General features: G+C 35.9%; 1 protein-coding gene across 10 annotated transcripts in view; it reads left to right on the top strand.

Annotated features, from left to right (window-relative positions):
- EML5 (EMAP like 5) overlaps nucleotides 1-19,845 on the top strand; it is a 163,951-nt gene that overhangs the window by 84,903 nt on the left and 59,203 nt on the right. For 8 of the 10 annotated variants that reach the window (XR_009053392.1, XR_009053391.1, XM_057733803.1 and 5 more), the window contains exons 17-21: nucleotides 1,456-1,556; nucleotides 6,374-6,576; nucleotides 7,174-7,285; nucleotides 8,376-8,503; nucleotides 13,105-13,246. Coding sequence is in view for 8 of the 10 variants with exons in the window: in XM_057733803.1 (XP_057589786.1) it covers nucleotides 1,456-1,556; nucleotides 6,374-6,576; nucleotides 7,174-7,285; nucleotides 8,376-8,503; nucleotides 13,105-13,246 (686 nt within the window). In the remaining 2 variants the exon portion in view is untranslated. The remainder of the gene's footprint in view (nucleotides 1-1,455; nucleotides 1,557-6,373; nucleotides 6,577-7,173; nucleotides 7,286-8,375; nucleotides 8,504-13,104; nucleotides 13,247-19,845) is intronic. The other 2 variants (XM_057733802.1, XM_057733805.1) reach the window with 2 other exon arrangements.

Here is a 19,845-nt window from a genome sequence, read left to right as displayed (position 1 = left end):
TTACCATTGAATACATAATATGAGAGTGAGTCAAGGAGTATCCGCACTGCAGTTATATTAAAACTTGTGTTGGCTGCACTGTCTTGTCAGCACTTTCCGTTCAAGGCTACTGTCTCCCCAGTAACTGCTGTGCAGGTGTGAACGTGTTACATCAGTTCATTTGTAACTGTGGTGCAAGCAAAAATGGATGCCCCACTTGTGATCTGCACGAAAGAAGAGCAGCGTGCAGTTTTTTGTGGTCTGAGGGTGTGCACGCCTGCACACTTCTGCCCACACTGTCGACACTCTGCAGAAACTTCATTTTGAGGTGTTAAAGCATCCTCCCTGTAGTCCTGATCCTGCTGCATCAACCTTTCACCTGTTTGTTCCCCTGAAAGCAGCCCTTCGAGGATGAAGATTCACTTCTGATGAAGAAGTGAAGACAGTGGTGCATTTGTGGCTCGCAGCTCAGCCTAAAACATTTTTTTAAATGAAGGAATTTGAAAGCTTGTTGACACATGGATAAAGTGTATTGAAAAGCAGGGAGAGTATGTTGAAAATGATATATTTGTCTTTTCTAAAAGTGAATTAAAATAAATTCTGCAGCCAGAGTGTGGATAATTTTTGACTCACTCTCGTGTAATTGTGGTAAAAAGACAAATAATTTCAGGATTCTTTGTAGATTTATCCCTTGTGAACACACTTTTTAATTTAACTATAATATGATGTTGGAAGTAGCTATTATCTATGTCTCCATTTATAGGTAGAGTTAATTCCTATAAATGTAAGATAAGCTATTCTATAGTCATTGAAAACATGATGAAATACTCATATATTTGAGTGAAAGGAGATATGTGCACACATGTATCACAAGTTATAGATTATTTTTATTTTCTCTTACAGTTTTCATTTTTCTAAATTTTCTACAGTGAGCATTATTTCTATAATAATAAAAAATGTTAGCAATTGCTTTAAAGGAAGAAATAGTCAACGGTGTCAGAGACTACTTTTTTAAGTTCCTGTTCCCTACAGTGATACATAAAAGCACTTTTAAAATACACATAAATGCTTTTTTCAGAGTATATAGACAGTATGCAAATAAAAAATAGTTTAAGAGGATTTTGTATTTGGAAAGACTATATTAAGCTATAACAGAGTGCTGTAAAAGATTTTTTTTCTTTAACTCATTCATGCCACAAATGGCATTCTCTATGCACAGCACTGTAGTAGGTACTATCCAAAAGAAGTTCAGTTCTCACTGTTCCTATCTTTTAACATTCTGTTGAGAAGAGTTAATAAATTAAAATAATGACAAAATAACAAATGTACAGATGCATGATTACATAGCCCAAACCAGAGAGACAAGTGGGCCAAGCATTTAGTAATGGATTAATCAAGATAGGATATGGATTAGGCAAAAGGTTATTACAGGAGAGATTTATCTTCAGAGTTAAAACATTTTGGTATTTATTTCAGAGGAAGTAAAGATAAGATTTTTGTTGTAAAGATGAACCCGTACGTGCCTGATAAGTTAATTACAGCTGGAATTAAACACATGAAATTTTGGCGTAGAGCAGGTAAGGAAGTGCTTCTTTTTGCTCCTTTGAAATTTAAGAAACTATTACTTTTAAAAGTGATTTGGTTAAGTGCAATGTTGTATTCTAGATTGGATCCTGGAACTGAAGAGACATTAGTTGAAAAATAGGTGAAATCTGAATGAAGTCTGGAGTTCAATTAATAGTAATGTATCAAACATGTTGGTTTTTTAGCTTTGACAAATACTCTATAGTATTGTAAGATGTTAATGTTATGGGAAACTGGGTGGGCGAGGAGTGTATGAGAGCACTATATGTTATCTTTGCATCTTTTATGAAAGTCTAGAATTTTCCAAAATGAAAAGTTTATTTTTTAAAAAAATGATTCACAGTTATCTTGGTACATTTTAAACAAATGTTAAGATTTATTTTATCATATTTATTTGCTTCATTGATATAGTATTCATATTTGCAAAAGAGTTTAACTTATGAGATTAGTCAAGTGATCTCCAGACTCCCTTCTTCTGTTAAAGACATAGTTTTTTAGTCTAAACTAAAAATGAGAAATTGTGTCAGACTCATTATATGCTAAACAATGACATAGAAATGAAATGTTATATTACTTTAGTCATTTAGTAAATTAGTGACTGTAGAAGTTCACGTTTTAAAATTTAAAAAGTCTCTTTTCCAAATCGAATAGTGTACTTTTAAATTCCAGCAAATTGACAAAATCTCAGTACACTTAAACCTTTCAGATAAAAAACATAGCTATAGAGAGAAGTGAAACATAGGTTAGAAAAGAATAGGCTTGGGAACTTCCCTGGTGGTTCAGTGGTTAAGAATCTGCCTTCCAATGCAGGGGACACGGGTTCAATCTCTGGTTGGGGAGCTAGCATAGCACATGCCATGGGGCAACTAAGCCCGCATGCCGCAACTACTGAGCCCACACGCTCTGGAGCCCATGTACCACAATTAGAAAGAAGCCTGTGCGCCACAATTAGAGAGGAAAGCCCATGCACCGCAACGAAGATCCCACGCGCCACAACAAAAAATCCTGTGTGCCACAACTAAGACCCGACGTAGCCAAAAAAAATAAAAATAATAAAAATAAATGTTTTTTAAAAAGAATAGGCTCAGTGAAGATATTCCAAGTTGAATTAGCTGTCAAATTGTAAACTACTTAGGACACAAGTCGATTTTCAGACTTGTTTTTATAAATACTTTCTTTATTTACAAAATAAAAAGAAGTATCTTCACATTTGTAATTTTCATTCCCATTCATTTAAACAAAACTTTTGAGTATCTTAGTCATTTGGAATTGCAGATACCCAGCAAGTAATGCTTATTATTGTGGTATTGAAAGAAAACTATAAATTTGTTTGAAATAAGAGACTTAAATAGCCCTAAAATGAAAAGATTTGCAATTGAATAACTTTTTTCCTTAACTTTGATTAGACATAAAGTAGACCTGAAACTGAACTATAAAAGGATAAATGTTAAGACTTTGGTGCATTTCAATGTTCCTTACTTTGAGGGTTCTGACCCAGAATTTACTGGTCAACTGGGAAATAAGTAACCACTTTATTAATCTGAATAAATATCATCTGTCTACACTCTAAATGCATAGCTTTGTGTAAACTAAGTTAAAGATGACTTAGGACTGAGGCTAAAAGGGAGGTTCTTACCTCCTATCCCAGGTATAGGCTTTGAGAATTTCAAGTTATTAATTATCAGTCTCTACCGTAAGGAATTTGAACTCTATTCCATGGCTGGTGGGGCAGGGAGCCACTGAAAGTTGTTAAATGCAACAATGACATGACATTGTACAATATGAACATGATATGTGTGTCTGTCAGAAAACTCATTAATGATTATCTAAACCAGAGGTGGAAAACTCAGTAAATGGCCAGATAGTAAGTATTTTAGACTTCCCAGACCCAGAGACAAAATCAAGAATATTGTGTAGGTACTTACAGAACAAGGGAGAAAACTCCTGCCTTGCCTTACCCAGTTTGCACCCAGTTGCCATTAACTGGAGACATTCCCTCCAAGATCAGCCTGCTACAGCAAACAGGACTGGCAGGTTGGGCTGGGGCTGGGACCATAGTCAGCCTCACTGTGCTCTAGTGACACACTGTGCTCTAGTGACACACTGGGACCATAGTCAGCCTCACTGTGCTCTAGTGACACACTGGGACCATAGTCAGCCTCACTGTGCTCTAGTGACACACTGGGACCATAGTCAGCCTCACTGTGCTCTAGTGACATTCTAGTGTGTCTTCTCCTCCTGGAGAGCCCTACTTTCTCAACTTGGGCAGATGGCCAGAGGCAAGGCAACTCCCGGACTGTGATTTCACTGGTAGGTGCCCAGCAGTTGCCATAGCAAAATCCTCAACTTGTGAATGTGACCAGCTCAGGCCCCAGGCAGCTGCTAGTTGGCAGCCAGAAGTCAGGGAGGCAAGGTCTGGGAGCAGAAAAGGAAGCAGACGTCACCACTGTAGCTGTGCTCCAGGAGGCACCATACAAAAACAGGTAGTGGCAGGATTTGGCTCACAGCCCATAGTTTGCTGACCCAGCTCTGGATGGGTAATCTGTGCTCTAGTGAAAGCCAGTTCCTCCATTTGTGCACTAGATCCCATCTCTCACCTATTCAAGGACGTCACTCCAACTCTTCTTCCCTTTGTCTCCTGCATCATCAGTGTTCCCTCTCTACCAGCTCTTTCCCTTCAGCATACAAATGTGGTGTTATTTCTCCATCTTAAGTAAAGCCAAACAAAAACCCTCTTTCAGCTCTACCCTCCAGTTGCTAATCAGTTTCTCTTCTCACCTATGCACTAAAACATGTCTAAACAGTTGTTTACACTCTACATTTGTGATTTTTCTTCTCCTTCTATTGAGGGAAGTCTAATCTGTTTTTCTCCCCACACCACTTGACTTAACTGCCCTTGCAAGCGCACTAACAACTCTAGCTGCTTTCTTAAGAAAAGACAATTTTCTGAATACATTTGGAATATGACTACTTTTCATCATTGTCTGTGCTACCACGAGACCCATGCCACCCTTATCATTTGCCCAGATGATTTGAATAGCCTTCTAAGTCTTTTCCTCCTTGCCACTAGTTCAGATTTCCCTCGACCCAGAAATCAGAATGAACCTGGTAATGATATGCCAAGTCTTGTCATTCCACTACCCAAATGTTTTTCGTCTCATATAGAGTAAAAGTTAAATCCATACAATGGCCTGTAATGCTGCCTTTGACATCTCCCATTACTACCTCCCTTACTTTCTTGCTACTCCATACTGGCCTCCTTAGTTGTTCCTTGAAGATTCTTGTCACATTCCTACATTGGGGCCTTTGCGTTTGCTGATCCCTCTGTCTTGAACACTCTTTTTTGCGTGGCTTACTCTTGCTACCTCCTTCAGGTCTTCATGCAGATACCACCTTCTCAATGAAGCCTTTTTTAACCACCCTTAAAATGGACCCCTCTCATTTCTTATCTCCCTTTTATGTTTACATTTTCTCCATAGCACCCATCATCATCTAACAAACTGCACATTTTACTTATTTGTCATATCTATTGAGTGTCTCTCCCCAGGAAGCTCCATGAAAGCAGGGAATTTTGTTGTCGTGTCTGTTTTGTTCATAGCTCTGCCCCCACTACCTTGCATACTGTCTGGTGTGTGTGTGTGTGTGTGTATATATATATATACATATATATATTTCTTGAATATATGGATATATATATTCATAAATGAATGAATGAATGAGTTCATTTGAAAGAATGGGCAAAAGATATCAATAGGTAATGAATGACTAGTAAAAACAGGAAAAGATGATAAAGCTCATTCACAATTAGAAAAATGTAAACTAAAACCACAATAAAATTCAGTTGGTATTTCACGTTCCCCAGTCTGATAATATCAAGTGTTCATGAAAGGTGGGAAGCAACAGGAACTTCTTTCACTATTAATAGGAGTGTATGTTGGTGTACCAATTTTGGAGAACAATTTGGCAACAGAAATGATACCTCTCATCTATATGCTGTGTCTCTTGCGATTATCCTTTGACCATTCCTAAGCATTCCTAGAGACTCTCTTGCACTTTTATAGAAGAGGCCCTTGCAAGAATGTTTAAAGCAGCGTTGTTTGCAATAGCAAAATCTTGGAAGCAACTTTATTAAGTCCCCATTAATAGGAAAATGATATATTTATATAATGGAATGCCATATAGTTATGAAAATTAGTTTTCTAGGGGTACAAATCAACATGTATAAAAGTCCACAACAAATTGTTGATGAAAAAAAGAAGGTTACAAAAGAATACATATAGGATAATATTCATAGAAAATTTTAAACATGAAAAATGATGACATTACCTAAGAATTCATAAATAAGTGGTAAAATATATACAAGGGAATGGGTGAGAATAGTCAACACCACATTCAGAATAGTAGGGGGTAAAGAAGGGAGATGGGATTGGCATACATTTTGATTGTTTTAGTAATTTTATGTAAGTTGATAATGGATATAGAAGACTATTGTATTTATACTGTTTGTATTAAATATGACATAATATAATTTTTTCTAAAAATTAATCAAAAGGTGGATTTAAACTGACTCAGTATATATTTTTGTTTATCCGAAAAGCTGTGACCTGAAAGCAGCTGTGGGTGTGGCTGCCTTAGCTGTGCAAGGTGTTGCCCAAGTCACTGATTGAGAGACCTGTATTTTTCTTTTTAATTCTCCTTACTGTTACATGTCTTTCTCTTTAAACAAGAACAGCAGTAGAAAAGAAATTTTATTGCTTTGAATTTTATATGTTTTGAAAGTGGTACTTTTATAATATTTTTTATGAACCAGGGGGAGGATTGATTGGAAGAAAAGGCTACGTAGGCACACTGGGGAAAAATGACACAATGATGTGTGCAGTATATGGATGGACTGAAGAGATGGCTTTTTCTGGAACATCCACAGGAGACGTGTGTATCTGGAGAGACATCTTTCTTGTAAAGACAGTTAAAGCACACGATGGGCCCGTGTTCAGTATGCATGCATTGGAAAAAGTAAGTAACCTAAACAAATTTTAAGTTAAACATAATTTGATCATGGAATACAGAACATTTCACAAGTACAGGAGCACTACTTTTCTAGTTAGCTGAGCTACCCAATAATAATATGTGAGCTAGAGTCTTCCTGACCATATTTTATTCCTTTTTTCAAACTCCTGAACCCAGAGTGATTTAGGCCTGCTGTTAAAAAAAAGTTTAACTTAGTATTTATTAATCACTGTGCCAAAAATTAAGTACTTTATATGTCATCACCACATCATGTGAGATAGCTATCATTATTCTCTCTTTTTAAAGGTTGGGATTATGAAGCCTCCAGGAGAAGGTGCTGAAAGTGATAGAGCTACTTTATGGTTCCAAATTGCAGACTGTCTAAAAGTCCTAGTCTGAAAGTAGAATGTTTTGTGTCACAGTAAATATTTTCGCACATTCCAAGTTGATATTTAAAAAAGCATAATGGATTCTATGCTAATTTCTGATTTTTACAAGCTGCAACTTTTGGTTATAAATATTCTTTTCTTTAGGGTTTTTCAATGTAAAAGAAGTTTATTATTTTTTAAATATTTAGATCTTTATTAACTTTTACTTTCTTAGGGATTCGTAACTGGAGGGAAAGATGGGGTAGTAGCTCTCTGGGATGACTCCTTTGAAAGATGTCTCAAGACCTATGCTATAAAAAGAGCTGCATTGGCCCCAGGATCTAAAGGTGATTTGAGATGTTGAGATTTGTAGGAAAAAATATTAATTGCTCATGAATGTGGTGGTCACTAAGGTAGAGCACATGGAGTATATTTTTCTTTCTTTACTAGACAGGCATCAGAGTTAAATAAGAGAAGCTACTTAACTGAATGCTAGAATCATTGCTGTCCTTTCAAAATCTATTTTCAGTGATACACAGTAAAATATAAACAAATACAAGATTATTAATATTAGTTTTTAACATTTTTAATTTTTCAAAGAAAATCGCCATGAGAGTGTCACATTTACCACCAGTCAGGGATTTATTTTCAAACTTGGCCTTTTGTTTCACCGTAGTGTTTTGTTGACCCTCCCTCTCTAGCCTTGCAAGCCCTTCTTCCTTTGCCCTTTGTCCTTGTGCGTTAAGGCACTGCAGCACTCTGTCTCTGACTTCCAGGCCTTACGATTTGCTATCCCTTTTGCCTAGAATTTCCCCCTTTCTCCTCCCTCCTGTGTCCTCCAGTTACCTGACCACATACTCATTTTTCAGATCTCAAACATTGTTTCTTTTAGAATGATTCCTTTCACTCCCCTCTTCCCCCGCCAAAAGGCTAAATTCCCTTTGGTTCCTTTTTCAATATGCTCCTCACATAGGGTCTGTTTTCCTCACTGTATGCTCTGTGAGGGCAGGAGCTTGGCTCTATCACATTGACCATTATATCTCTGAAGCCTGCCTAGGGCACAGTAAACAGAAATGAATTAATCTTAAATCGAATTGAATTAAAATTACTAACCAGAATATTGTACATGCTCTAGGAGGGTCAGGAGGTGGATGAGAGGCAAATATAAAAGGAAAAGAAACAGTTGTCAGACTGGTAGTAGGGGATCTTGGGTAATATAGAATCATAGAATTATAGTATATAAGTGTTACTTACTTTTGAGGTTAGTAAATTGAATGATTGGGGAAAATGTGGTATATTTATTAGAATACTCAAAATAGAGGAGAAAGCAAGCTTGTAACATGATTTGTGTTGTCAAAATAGCATCGTTGGCAATATATACATCCTTGTAATATAGTAACTTCATACCTAGAAGAACATCTCCATTTAACATTTTAGGTCTTCTCCTGGAAGATAACCCATCTATACGTGCCATATCATTAGGACATGGTCATATTTTAGTTGGCACAAAGAATGGTGAAATACTAGAAGTGGACAAAAGTGGCCCAGTAACACTTCTGGTCCAGGTAATTTTAAATGTTAATATGCTTTTTCCCTTTTAGTATGCAGTTGATTCAATACATTAGAGCAAAAGTTGAGAATGGTGAAAAATAATGTTATATTATTCAGGGAAATATTTGTTAATGTTAATATTTACAAAAATTTAAATTTAATTATAGTTAAATGAGTAGTATCAGTAAATAATATGCACGTTATCATGTAGAATAACTGCCAATCCTTTCAGTAATTTCTTATTGCAAAGCAAGAGGCCAATAGAAAGAAAAGCCAGTTGTAATTAATTTAACGCAGTCCATTTATTTCTTATTTAATTCTATTTCTTTGTATATTTGTTGAACCTAAGGCAGTTGTTTTTCTGTGAAACTCTTTAGTTCATTCTTTCTCAAGTTTCTAACTCAGAAAAGTAAAAAATTAGTGTATGCTTAAATTTTACTGCTGAAAACATTTATCAGTGACAGTATGTTAGAGATTTTGAAAATCAGAAGTACAGACTTTGTGTGGTAGAAATATAACTGAAACAGCAGGATTAGCTAATCCTTAACATTTCCATCAGGAATGCTGTATGAATTTTTCAGGTTTACATTTCCTGTGTATATTACGCTTTTTGATACTATAAAACACAGCAAGTGAGGTAGGAGCTACCCTAACTAAAAATTGTTCTCATGCAACTCTGTACAGTAACACCTTTTGGGTTTGCCTTTTACCCTGAAAAAGAATTAAGTCCTTTTTTAATACAGACTGATTTCTTCTCCCACCCCCTGTTCACTCCTGTTAAGACACCCAAGAGCATGTGTAGGTGAGAGCACTGCACATGCTTTAATGTTAATATAATGTCCTGATGTAACAAGGAGAATTTTAAGCAAATAACAAAACATTTTAAATTAAATTGGCTGTCATACTTTCTTGTCTTACTCTTTAATTTCAGTCACATGATATTCCTTTAAAGTAAAAAGATGTTGGAGTCATGGTGTTGAACATATTTATGATCTCTTGAAAAATATTCACACAAATACACTTTTACAGATGAATCCATAGATGAACCTGTTCAAAAATACAATTTCATAATTGTAAGAAAAGATTTTTAGAAGTCATAAATGACGTCATTATTTTTTAATATTTATTATAGAGTTTAGGATTTCAAATATGTACTGTCTTCTGAATATCAGGAACAATACAAGGATACCATTATTGTCCAACATTGTGTGTGAGGTCTTAGCCAGTCCAGTAAAACAAAACAAAACAGTAAAAGGTATACGTGTTGGAAACAAATGAATGACACCGAATGGATATCAGTATTTGCCGATATTATAACCTTATGCCTTGAATATTCAAGAGAATAAACTGGAAAATTATTAGAACTAATTAAGGAGTCTTATAAATTGCATATATGCAAAATCAACATGTAAAAGCGAATAGTATTTCTACATATCAGGAATGACCAGCTAAAACATACGACACAAAAATGGTACTCACAAAGAAAACTATATACTAACCAGAAATACAAATGGGTAAAGATATGCAAGACCTGTATTAAGAAAACTATAAAATTTTGCTAAAGACTTAAATAAAAAATTCAGTATGATTATAATACAAATCCTAATGAGATTTTTCACAAATTCTGGAAAGATTTTGTTTAATCATCTAGAAAAACTATTCAAAAATATTCAAGAAATTTTTGAGAAACTCTCCATGCTAGAAATTAAGATGATATACAACTATAGTAATTAGAAGTGTGGGAATGCTGTGTACACAATAGAATTGCATTCACGTATATAACAAAAAACCACGTACAGCAATGTTTGTAACAGCAATATTCTGTGGATTAGTTTAGGGACTAGCGCCTCTTAACAATATTAAATCTTCTGATCCTTGAACATGGATCTCTCTCTTTATTTAGATCTTCTTTAACTTTTTTCAACAATCTTTTATAGTTTTCTGTATTCCTGTCTTGTAGTTATTTTGTTAAAACAACTTACCTCATATAGTAGTTCTAATAGTTTTTTTGGTGATTTTTTAGGATTTTGTGTATGAGAATATATATCATCTGCAAATAGAGATAGTTTTACTTCTCCCTTTCCAATCTGGATGCCTGTTATTTCTTTTTCTTACCTAATTATCCTGCCTGGAACAGCCAGTACTATATTGAACAGAATTAATGAGAGTAAACATCCTTGTCTTGTTTCTAATTTTAGGGAGGAAGCCTCCAGTCTTTTACCATTAAGTATAATGTTAACTGTGGATTTTTCATGTTTGCCCTTTATCAGGCTGAGGAATTACACATTTATTCCTAGTTTGTTGCTTATTTTTATCATAAAAGATTGTGTTATTTGTCAAAAGCATTTATCAAAAGCCATTAGTATATCACATTAATTGATTTTTTAATTTTAAACCAACCTTGCATTCCTGGGATTAATCCCACAAGGTCATGGTATATAATTCTTTTTATATGTTGTTGTCTTCTTACTTTTGTGAGGGTTAGAAAATTGTGACAGTTAGATCAAGTCTGAGAGGCAGTTACCCTTTTTAAGTTTCTAGACGGCCAACATACAATGACTAGGAGAGAGATCCCATATTCTTAAGATTTTATCATCACTTACTGTAGCACAGATAGGCAGATAAGGATGTGTTGCCAAACCCCACACCTCTCCTTCCATGTTGTTGGAATCAGTTTGCTAGTATTTTGATGATGATTTTACATTAATATTTATAGAGGATATTGGTCTGTAGTTTCTTTGTGATGTCTGACTGGTTTTGTCAGATAATATTAACCTCTTTCCTGAACCACATCCAGCTGTTCAACTCCATTAATTGCTCACCGATTACTCTATTGTTTTCAGCATTTTCCTGGAGAATAAATTGCTTCACAAACTGAACCAATCAAATTCAGGCTTCTTAAAAGGAACAGTTCCCTAGGTTAGTGTTTGTTAATTGTTCTGAGTTTAAGCACTCTCTTCCCATCTATCTATAAGATTTTCCTATATCTCCTAGACAAACTAACTGGCCTTCAGTTTAGCCATGTCCAGTGAGTCTGTCAATTGCCTCCCAGTTACCTTTCACCACAACCTCCATTGTTTTCAAGAGCACCTTTAGGCTTCAGCTTTTCCACACTGTAGTAAGTGAAGTCAGTTCCTTTGAGAAGAGGCTGGGCGCTGTTTTATGGCTCACTTCTCCCTCCAGGAAAAATTTCTGATCCAGAGCTCTGTGGTTGAGGGTAAAAACAATGGAATACTTTTTTTTTTTCTGAGTGTCCTTTGCTTTATTTTTTTCCTTTTAAAAAGAATTTTATTGTGATATAATTGACATACAGTAAACTGCATATATTTAAAGTGTACAATTTGATGTTTTTTTCTTAATAGTCATCTATTTTATACATATTAATGTATATATGGCAATGTGTCCCTTGCTTTAGATCTGAGTGCTCAGTTGGTGGGGAGGGAGCAGTAGCCTCAGGTGTTCTTGGGTTGACATTAAGGCCCCAATATTTTTACTGGCCACTGCACCTAGACATAGAGCCTCCATTTCAGAATAGGGGGTGGGTGGAAGGAAGGAGCTCCTACCTCTCAGCAGCAATCACCAAGAATTTAGCCTCAGTAGCAGGTAGCTGGGGGCAGGATGAGAAGTGCTGACACCTGCCCTTTCTGGGAAGAAAGCTCCCCAAATAGTGGCTGGGGAGAGAGAGAACCCTTGTTCTTGGTTACATCAATCTGGTATGGAGTTTTCATGTCAATGAATTTGGAAGAGGGAAGAAAAGGAGTGAGTCAGTTCAAATACAGCAAACTCTCACTGTTCTTACTGAATTTTAGTAGATTTTTTTGAGTAAATGTTTATTTGTTTTATCTCCTTGAAACCATTTCCAGAAACTTAAACTTTTTAAAAATAGTTTCTACCAGTTTCTGGGACATTTGTAGAGACATGGAAGGACCTAGAGACTGTCATACAGAGTGAAGTGAATCAAAGAGAAAAACAAATATCGTATATTAACACATATATGTGGAATATAGAAAAATGGTACAGATCAACCAGTTTGCAAGGCAGAAATAGAGACACAGATGTAGAGAACAAGCATATGGACGCCAGGTGGGGAAAGCGGGGAGGGTTGGGGGGGGGAATGAATTGGGAGACTGGGATTGCCATATATACATTAGTAATAAGAAAAAAAATACCAAATTGTACACTCTAAATATATGCAGTTTATTGTCTGTTAACTGTATCTCAATAAAAGTTCTTAAAAAAAATAAAAATAAAAATTTCTACCAGTTTCACTGGTGCACAGGTCTGCAGTACTCCTTACTCTGTCATGCAGGAAGTCCCTCCTATGTGGCAATTACTAGCATTCCAGAACAGCCAATTCCTTTTTTCTCCACCCTGTAAATGTTGTAGGATTTTGAAGCTAATTTCAATAGTTACTTGATTTTATTGTAACTGTGGAGATAGAGTTGTTACAAAGGTATTTTAAGGTGTATTCCAAAGATAAAGAGAAAAGTTTTATTAGATTTATCTATTATTCATTATCCTATCATTATCATATATTATTGAATGTTGTCTTTAGTTCTCTTCTAAATACAAGTATCTTTAGGTTAAATTGATCTTAACTGTGTTTTCTTTACAGGGACACATGGAAGGAGAGGTGTGGGGTTTGGCTACACATCCTTATCTGCCTATCTGTGCTACTGTAAGTGATGATAAGACCTTGAGAATATGGGATCTCTCTCCTAGTCATTGTATGTTGGCCGTCCGGAAACTTAAAAAGGGTAAGTGCCTCTCAGACTTGAGCATAAATCAAATTGTTACAATTTTCTAACCCTCACAAAAGTAAGGAAGCAATAATAAATATATAAAAAAGACTTTAAATATTTACTCTATGTCTACTTGCTCATGATGGTATATAATGAAATTAATTATACCCAGTCTCTGCCTTATGGGACCTTCTGTGATCATGCCTATCCTGAGTCAGTTTTCAGTATCATTTTGGAAAAAATATAAGAAGAAAAAAGAAGCTAAGTTTTCTACCCTCTATGACTATGGATTATATGTAATTCAGAACCAGAAACTAAGAAGGGCTTAACTTAAAAAGGGGTAGCAGAGTTGAGAGGAGAATATTTTAGGATGAAACAGAACCAAGCACATTTTTAGGAGGTAAATGAGGCTACCCTGTCAATATAGAGCGACAAGGGGTTCAATTGTTGGAGCAAGACTGTTGCCATTAACTTAGGCCAGATGAGGATATACAGATAGCTTCACATTTCTTAGTAAAGTGGTAGGGAATATTGTTTTATAGCATGGGGATATTGTAGGAGGAGCTCTGGCTGAAAAAGTTGGGAATTGTGACTGTAAGAAATGTGATAGAGAGTAAGCAGATTAAAGAAAGAATTGCCTAGTAATATAAGGACCAAGTTGAAATTTGGTAACATGTTATAATTCAGTCAATTGATTTATTTTTACTTCCTTCTAACTTAAAACTTAGAGTCTGTTTTCTTTTTCTAGGGCTATTGTTAAATATTTAACATGTATGTGTAACTAAAAATCTAAAGTTAATCATAATCTCTAGAACACTAGAACTCCAGTTACTGTCCTTCCTTTTTTTTTTTTTGTTACTGATGTCCAGCATTTTCAGTCTTGTGGGTGGGTGTTTTGTATTCCTTTGTTTTTTCTCAAAAACTAGAGAGAATTACCAGCGGTTTTGTATATGAACTTTCAATGTGAAGGATTATAGTAAGATTCCAAAACCACAATCATATCTCTTTGTGCAGAGAAAACCACTGTGTCAAAAAATTCTTTCCTTCCCAAGTCCATTGAAAGTCCTGACCAGTCAGATTTGGAACATAATTGCTTTTACTTTATATCAGATTTTCTTTCTCTTTTTAAAATCAAGATATAATCGACATATAACTTGTCATTAGTTTCAGCTGTACAACATATTGATCCAATATTTGTGATCCAGTATTTGTAAATATTATGAAATGATTGTCATGATAACATCACCACACATAGTTACAAAATTTTTTTATTGTGGTGAGAATTTTTTAAATCTACTCTCTCAGCAACTTCCAGATGTGCAATACAGTATTACTGACTGTAGTCACCATGACGTACATTACATCTCCATGACTTAATTCTTTTATAGCTGAAAGTTTGTACCTTTTGACTCCCTTCATCCATTTTGCCCACTGCCCACCCCCACCACTGGCAACCACCAATCTGTTCTCTGTATCTTTGAGCTCTTTTTTTTTTTAATTCCATATATAAGTGGAATATAGTATTTGTCTTTCTCTGTCTGATTTATTTCACTTAGCATAATGCCCTCAAGGTCCGTCCATGTCCTTGCAAATGACAAGAGTTTATTCTTTTTTATGGCTGAATAATCTTACAGTGTGTAAGTGTATGTATATTTATATATGTATATACATACAGATGTATCTATACCACATTTTCTTTATCCATTCATCCATTCGTGTTCACTTAGGTTGTTTCCGTATCTTGGTTACTATAAATAAGGCTGCAGTGAACGTGAGGATTGATATATCTTTTGAGTTAGTGTTTTTGTTTTCTTCATATAAATACCCAGGAGTGTAATTGCTGGATCATATGGTAGTTCTATTTTTAATTTTTTGAGGATCTCTGTTTTTTTAACCTCCCTTCAATTGGACATTATTATTGTTTCACACAGTCAGTGTTTACTTAGATTTATCTATGCTTATGCATTTCTTTGTTCATCTTTTTTCTTGTATCTCAAACTTTTTCTTTTGTCATTTTCTTCCAAAATACAGTTTTAGAATTTCCATAATAAAAATTTGTTGGAAATTCTCTCATTTTCCTCTGGATGAACCAGTGGTGTACAAGAATAAGGCAGTGGGAGTGGTCTCTTCTGGCAGCAGAAATATTTTATCACTGACATTGCAATTCTTTAAAATCAAATCAATTTCTATTCAATTTATTATTGTTATAAAAATTTTTTTAAATATATGCAGTTTATTATATATCAACTGTATCTCAATTAAAGTTCTTTTTTTTTTTTTAGGCTCTTTATTGGAATATAATTGCTTTACACTCTTGTACCAGTTTTTGAGGTACACCAAAGTCAATCAGCTGTATTTATACACATATCCCCATATTCCCTCCCTCCCGCGACTCCCCCCCACCCTCCCCGTCCCAGCCTTCTAAGGCATCACCCATCATCGAGTTGATCTCCCTTTGTTATACAGCAACTTGCCGCTGGCCATCTGTTTTACAGTTGGTAGTATATATATGTCTATGCTACACTCCCACTTCGTCCCAGCTTCCCCTTCGCCCCCCACCCCCCCAACCTCGCGTCCTCCAGTCCATTCTCTGCATCTGCATCTTTATTCTTGTCACTGGGTTCATCAGTACCAATTTTTTTTTTTTTTTAGATTCTGTATATATGAGTTAGCATACAATATTTGTTTTTCTCTTTCTGGCTTACTTCACTTTTATTTTAAAATTTTTGATTGGCAATATATTGCCACTCAGGGTGAACTGTTACCACTGCCCTGCCCTTTGTATCCTACTAGTCTGAACATGTTTTGATTTTTTACTCTCATTCTTGAATGCTAATTTAACTGCTTCTAGAGTTCTTAATTCAATTATTATTCCTGTGGTTTCCATTATTCTCTTTTTACATTGTTCTATACTTCTGAGGTTTAATAACATTGTACATGTATGTGGTTTATTATTTATTTATTCTATTTAGGATTTGTTGTGTTTCCTGAATCTTTGGATTTATGTCTTGTATCAGACTAGAAAAATTGTCTACCAGTAGTACTGGCTTCTTCTAGGAGTAGATCTTTGTATTAGGTTGTGGAGAAAAGTCATGATTCAGTATTTTTGTTTTTAAATATTCTTCTATAATCACTTTTATTTTTATTTCATCATCATTAGTTCAAGAGAAAAACAAGCAGGTTTTCATAACCTTAAAGGGATATTTATGGTTTTATGCTGATTGACTTAATTATAACAAAATACTGAAGTTATAATGGCTTAAATATTATAAAACACAGTTATCTCTTTCAAACATTCAGTAAACAAATACTGTTTTCTTCAGAAAATGAATATGCAAGTATTATGGTCCTAAAAGTCATTGTAGTTAATATAAACTATCCTATGAGAATTTTGCCAAATAATTCAATTTTGTGGTAACTAATTATAGAATAACCAGAAGTGTAAATATGCAACGTGAATTAATGTCTGTATTCTTAATGTCTATAAAGTAAATGTTTTCCAAATGTTTGCCAACCTTTGCACTTTTCTGCATAATGATATATTGGAAAATATCTGTTAAAAACTTGTATCTGTAGCTTTAGCTTTTAATTAGAATCAAACCTGCATTTTTTTCCTCAATCCCCACCACCCCCCCACCAACCCCTTGCAGCCACTAATCTGTTCTCTGTATCATTTCATGTACTTTTTGGCCATTTTGTATGTCTTCTTTGGAAAAATATCAATTCAGATCTTTTGCCCATTTTTAAATCAGCATGGTTTTTTTGCTATTGAGTTTTATGAGTTCTTTATTCATTTTGGGTATTAGCCTTTTATCTGATACATGATTTGCAGTTATTTTTCCATTTCAGTAGATTGCCTTTTCATTTTGTTGATGATTTTCTTTCTATGCAGGAGCTTTAGAGTTTGATGTAGTCCCACTTGTTTATTTTTGATTTTTGTTGTTTTCGCTTTTGGTGTCAGAGTCAAAAAGTCATTGCCGAGATCTGTGTCAAGGAGCTTACCGCCTAAGTTTTCCTCCAGGAGGTCTGTGGTTTCATATCTTATATTCAAGTCTTCAGTCCCTATTCAGTTAATTTTTGTGTGTGGTGCAAGATAGTAGTCCAGTTTCATTATTTTGCATGTGGCTGTTCTAGTTTCCCAGCACAATTTATTGAAGAGGCTCTCCTTTCCACATTGTACATTCTCGACTTCTTTTGTAAATTAATTGACCATATGTAGATGGTGTATTTCTGGGCTCTCTATTCTGTTCCATTGATCTGTGTGTCTTTTTTTATGCTGTTTTGATTACTGTTGCTGTGTAATACAGTTTGAAATCAGAGAGTGTGATGCCTCCAACTTTGTTGTTCTTTCTCAAGATTGCTTTGGCTACTTGGGGTGTTTTGTAGTGGCATACAGATTTTAAGATTATTAGTTCTGTATTTGAAAAATGCCAGTGGAATTTTGATAGGAATTACACTGAGTCTCTAGATTGCTTTGCATAGTGTGGACATTTTACTAATCCATGAACATGGACTATCACATGTCTGTTGATAGACATTCTAAAGTTCCATGGGAATTGTGGGTTCAACTCTGTGCCTTCTAGGCCCTCAGCCTCTTTCTCCTCCAACATAGTGTATTTCAAAATAAGAAGTCAACATCATACATATTTTTTGTATTGTATATGTCAAACCAAACTGTCAGCCAGTTATTTTATCTTTTACGGCAAATTGCCTCACAGTCAGTCATGTGGCGAAAATGTTTGCGGCAGAATGTATACGGCAAAGAAGCTTACAGCAAAAATACTTGACCTGATTAGATATAATAGTGAGAAGAGCCACTCCCATCTCCACCTCTTGATTTCCAGACCCATGTATTGTGACTGTGAAGTAGGCAGCATCATATAATGGTCTATGCTTTGAAGCAAGTATCGCATCCTGTAAGACAAAACCTTGGTCTTTCAGGATATTGTTTCCCGAAAAGTGCTATAAATTAGTTTTCAGTAAGCCATTTCATCATTCTGTTAGTGACCCTCTGTGGGAGGTGAGGGTATGTGATAAAACTAGTTAATTCCATTAGGGTATGAGCCTAGTGTTGCATATCCTTTGCTATGAAGTGAGTTCCTTGATCAGAAACTTGGAATTCAGTGATGGTAGGTAAGGTATCCTGTGTGTCCGTGGGTGGTGGTGCTTAGCAGAAGCGCTATGGATAGGGAAGGCGAGTTTAAAATTCATGTGTATTCCAGTGAGGATGACTCTACATCCCCCCATAATGGAAGAGGTCCATTGTACTCAGCATGCCACCAGGTGTCGGCTAGTTTCCCTGCAGAATGGTGCCATATGAGAGGTTCAGTTGGTCTCTACTGTTAGCAGATTAGACACTCAGCAGTAGTGGTAGCAAGGTCATCCTTGGTAAAGAGAAGTCCATGTTTTTGAACCCAAGCATAGACCCTTGTCCTTTCCACCTTCGGCCCACTAAGCAAGTTCTAGCTGGCTAGGAAAAGAGGTCCATAGAGCATATTATTTTGTCCATCTGATTATTGAGCGCCTCCTCTGCAGTGGATGTCCTTATTGGGCTTTCCCTAGGACACAAAAATCTTCACAGCCTATGCCCTTTTTGAGAGTTTCACCCACACATCTGTTTTCTAGATTTCCTTGTCTCTGATCTTCCAATCCTGTTTCTTCCAGTCCCTTACTGTTCTTTCAAATGGTTAACAACTGCTGATGAATCAGTGCAAATCTGTCTGTCTAGTCATTTCTCACTACAAAATTGGTAAGCCACATGTACTGCCTGAAGGGCTGCCCACTGGGAAGTTTTACACTGTCCTTCAGGGTCACCCCTGAGTGGGACTATAATGCTTTCAGTTGGGTACCAACATATTGTGTAAGAACATCTGTAAATCTGGCTCAAATTTTTTATTCCTCAGGCAGCTGATCATAATGAACACCTGTGAGGCGGTAGGTATAGACTGAGAGAGAGAAGGGGCATTGCAGTAGGATTTATTGCTGAAGGATTGTGAGCCACCTGTTCATACAAATTACTTGTAACTTCCAGATCTCTCCAAGCCTGGTCTTTTCTATTCTGGGTCCAGTTGATGATAGATTGCTGTTGTGTACACCCAGTCAGTGGCTAGGTTGGTCACGTAACTTTCAGTTCGTGAAAGGAAGCTCAGGGCACATAGTCACCTGATATCCCGTAGTTAGGCATTTACTTACTATCTAATAAGGCCCAGTAGCAATCCAGAAACCACTTCTCAAAAGGAAAATAGTTATCCGTAAAGGAGGGTATGGAATTTCTCCCAGTCCGCAGTATGCTCCTTTGGTAGCTTTCCAGAGGCTCCGTACAGCATGTCTGTTTACCACAGACACTTTGAGTATCATTGAATGTGCTTGATCATAAGACCAAAGTGGAAGATTAGCTTGGCTTCTCTTGTTCTGGTCCCCACTGGAAGCTTATAGGTGGCTGGAAAGATAGGTAGAGCAGCTCATTCAAGTGTGGTATGTGTTGCTTCCCAAAAGGCCTACCAAACATTTTATTCCTTTTGTTTTTGTGGTAGGTGATAGGAGGTGTAGCAACTTGTCTTTCACATTGGAGAGAATGTCTTGGTATACTCCAGATCACTGGATCCCTAGAAACT

Source organism: Hippopotamus amphibius, chromosome 4 (genome assembly GCF_030028045.1).
Source record: "Hippopotamus amphibius kiboko isolate mHipAmp2 chromosome 4, mHipAmp2.hap2, whole genome shotgun sequence".
Taxonomy (NCBI): Eukaryota; Metazoa; Chordata; class Mammalia; order Artiodactyla; family Hippopotamidae; genus Hippopotamus; species Hippopotamus amphibius.
The sequence above is the reverse complement of the archived record's forward strand: the minus strand, read 5'-3'. Positions and strand labels throughout refer to the sequence as shown.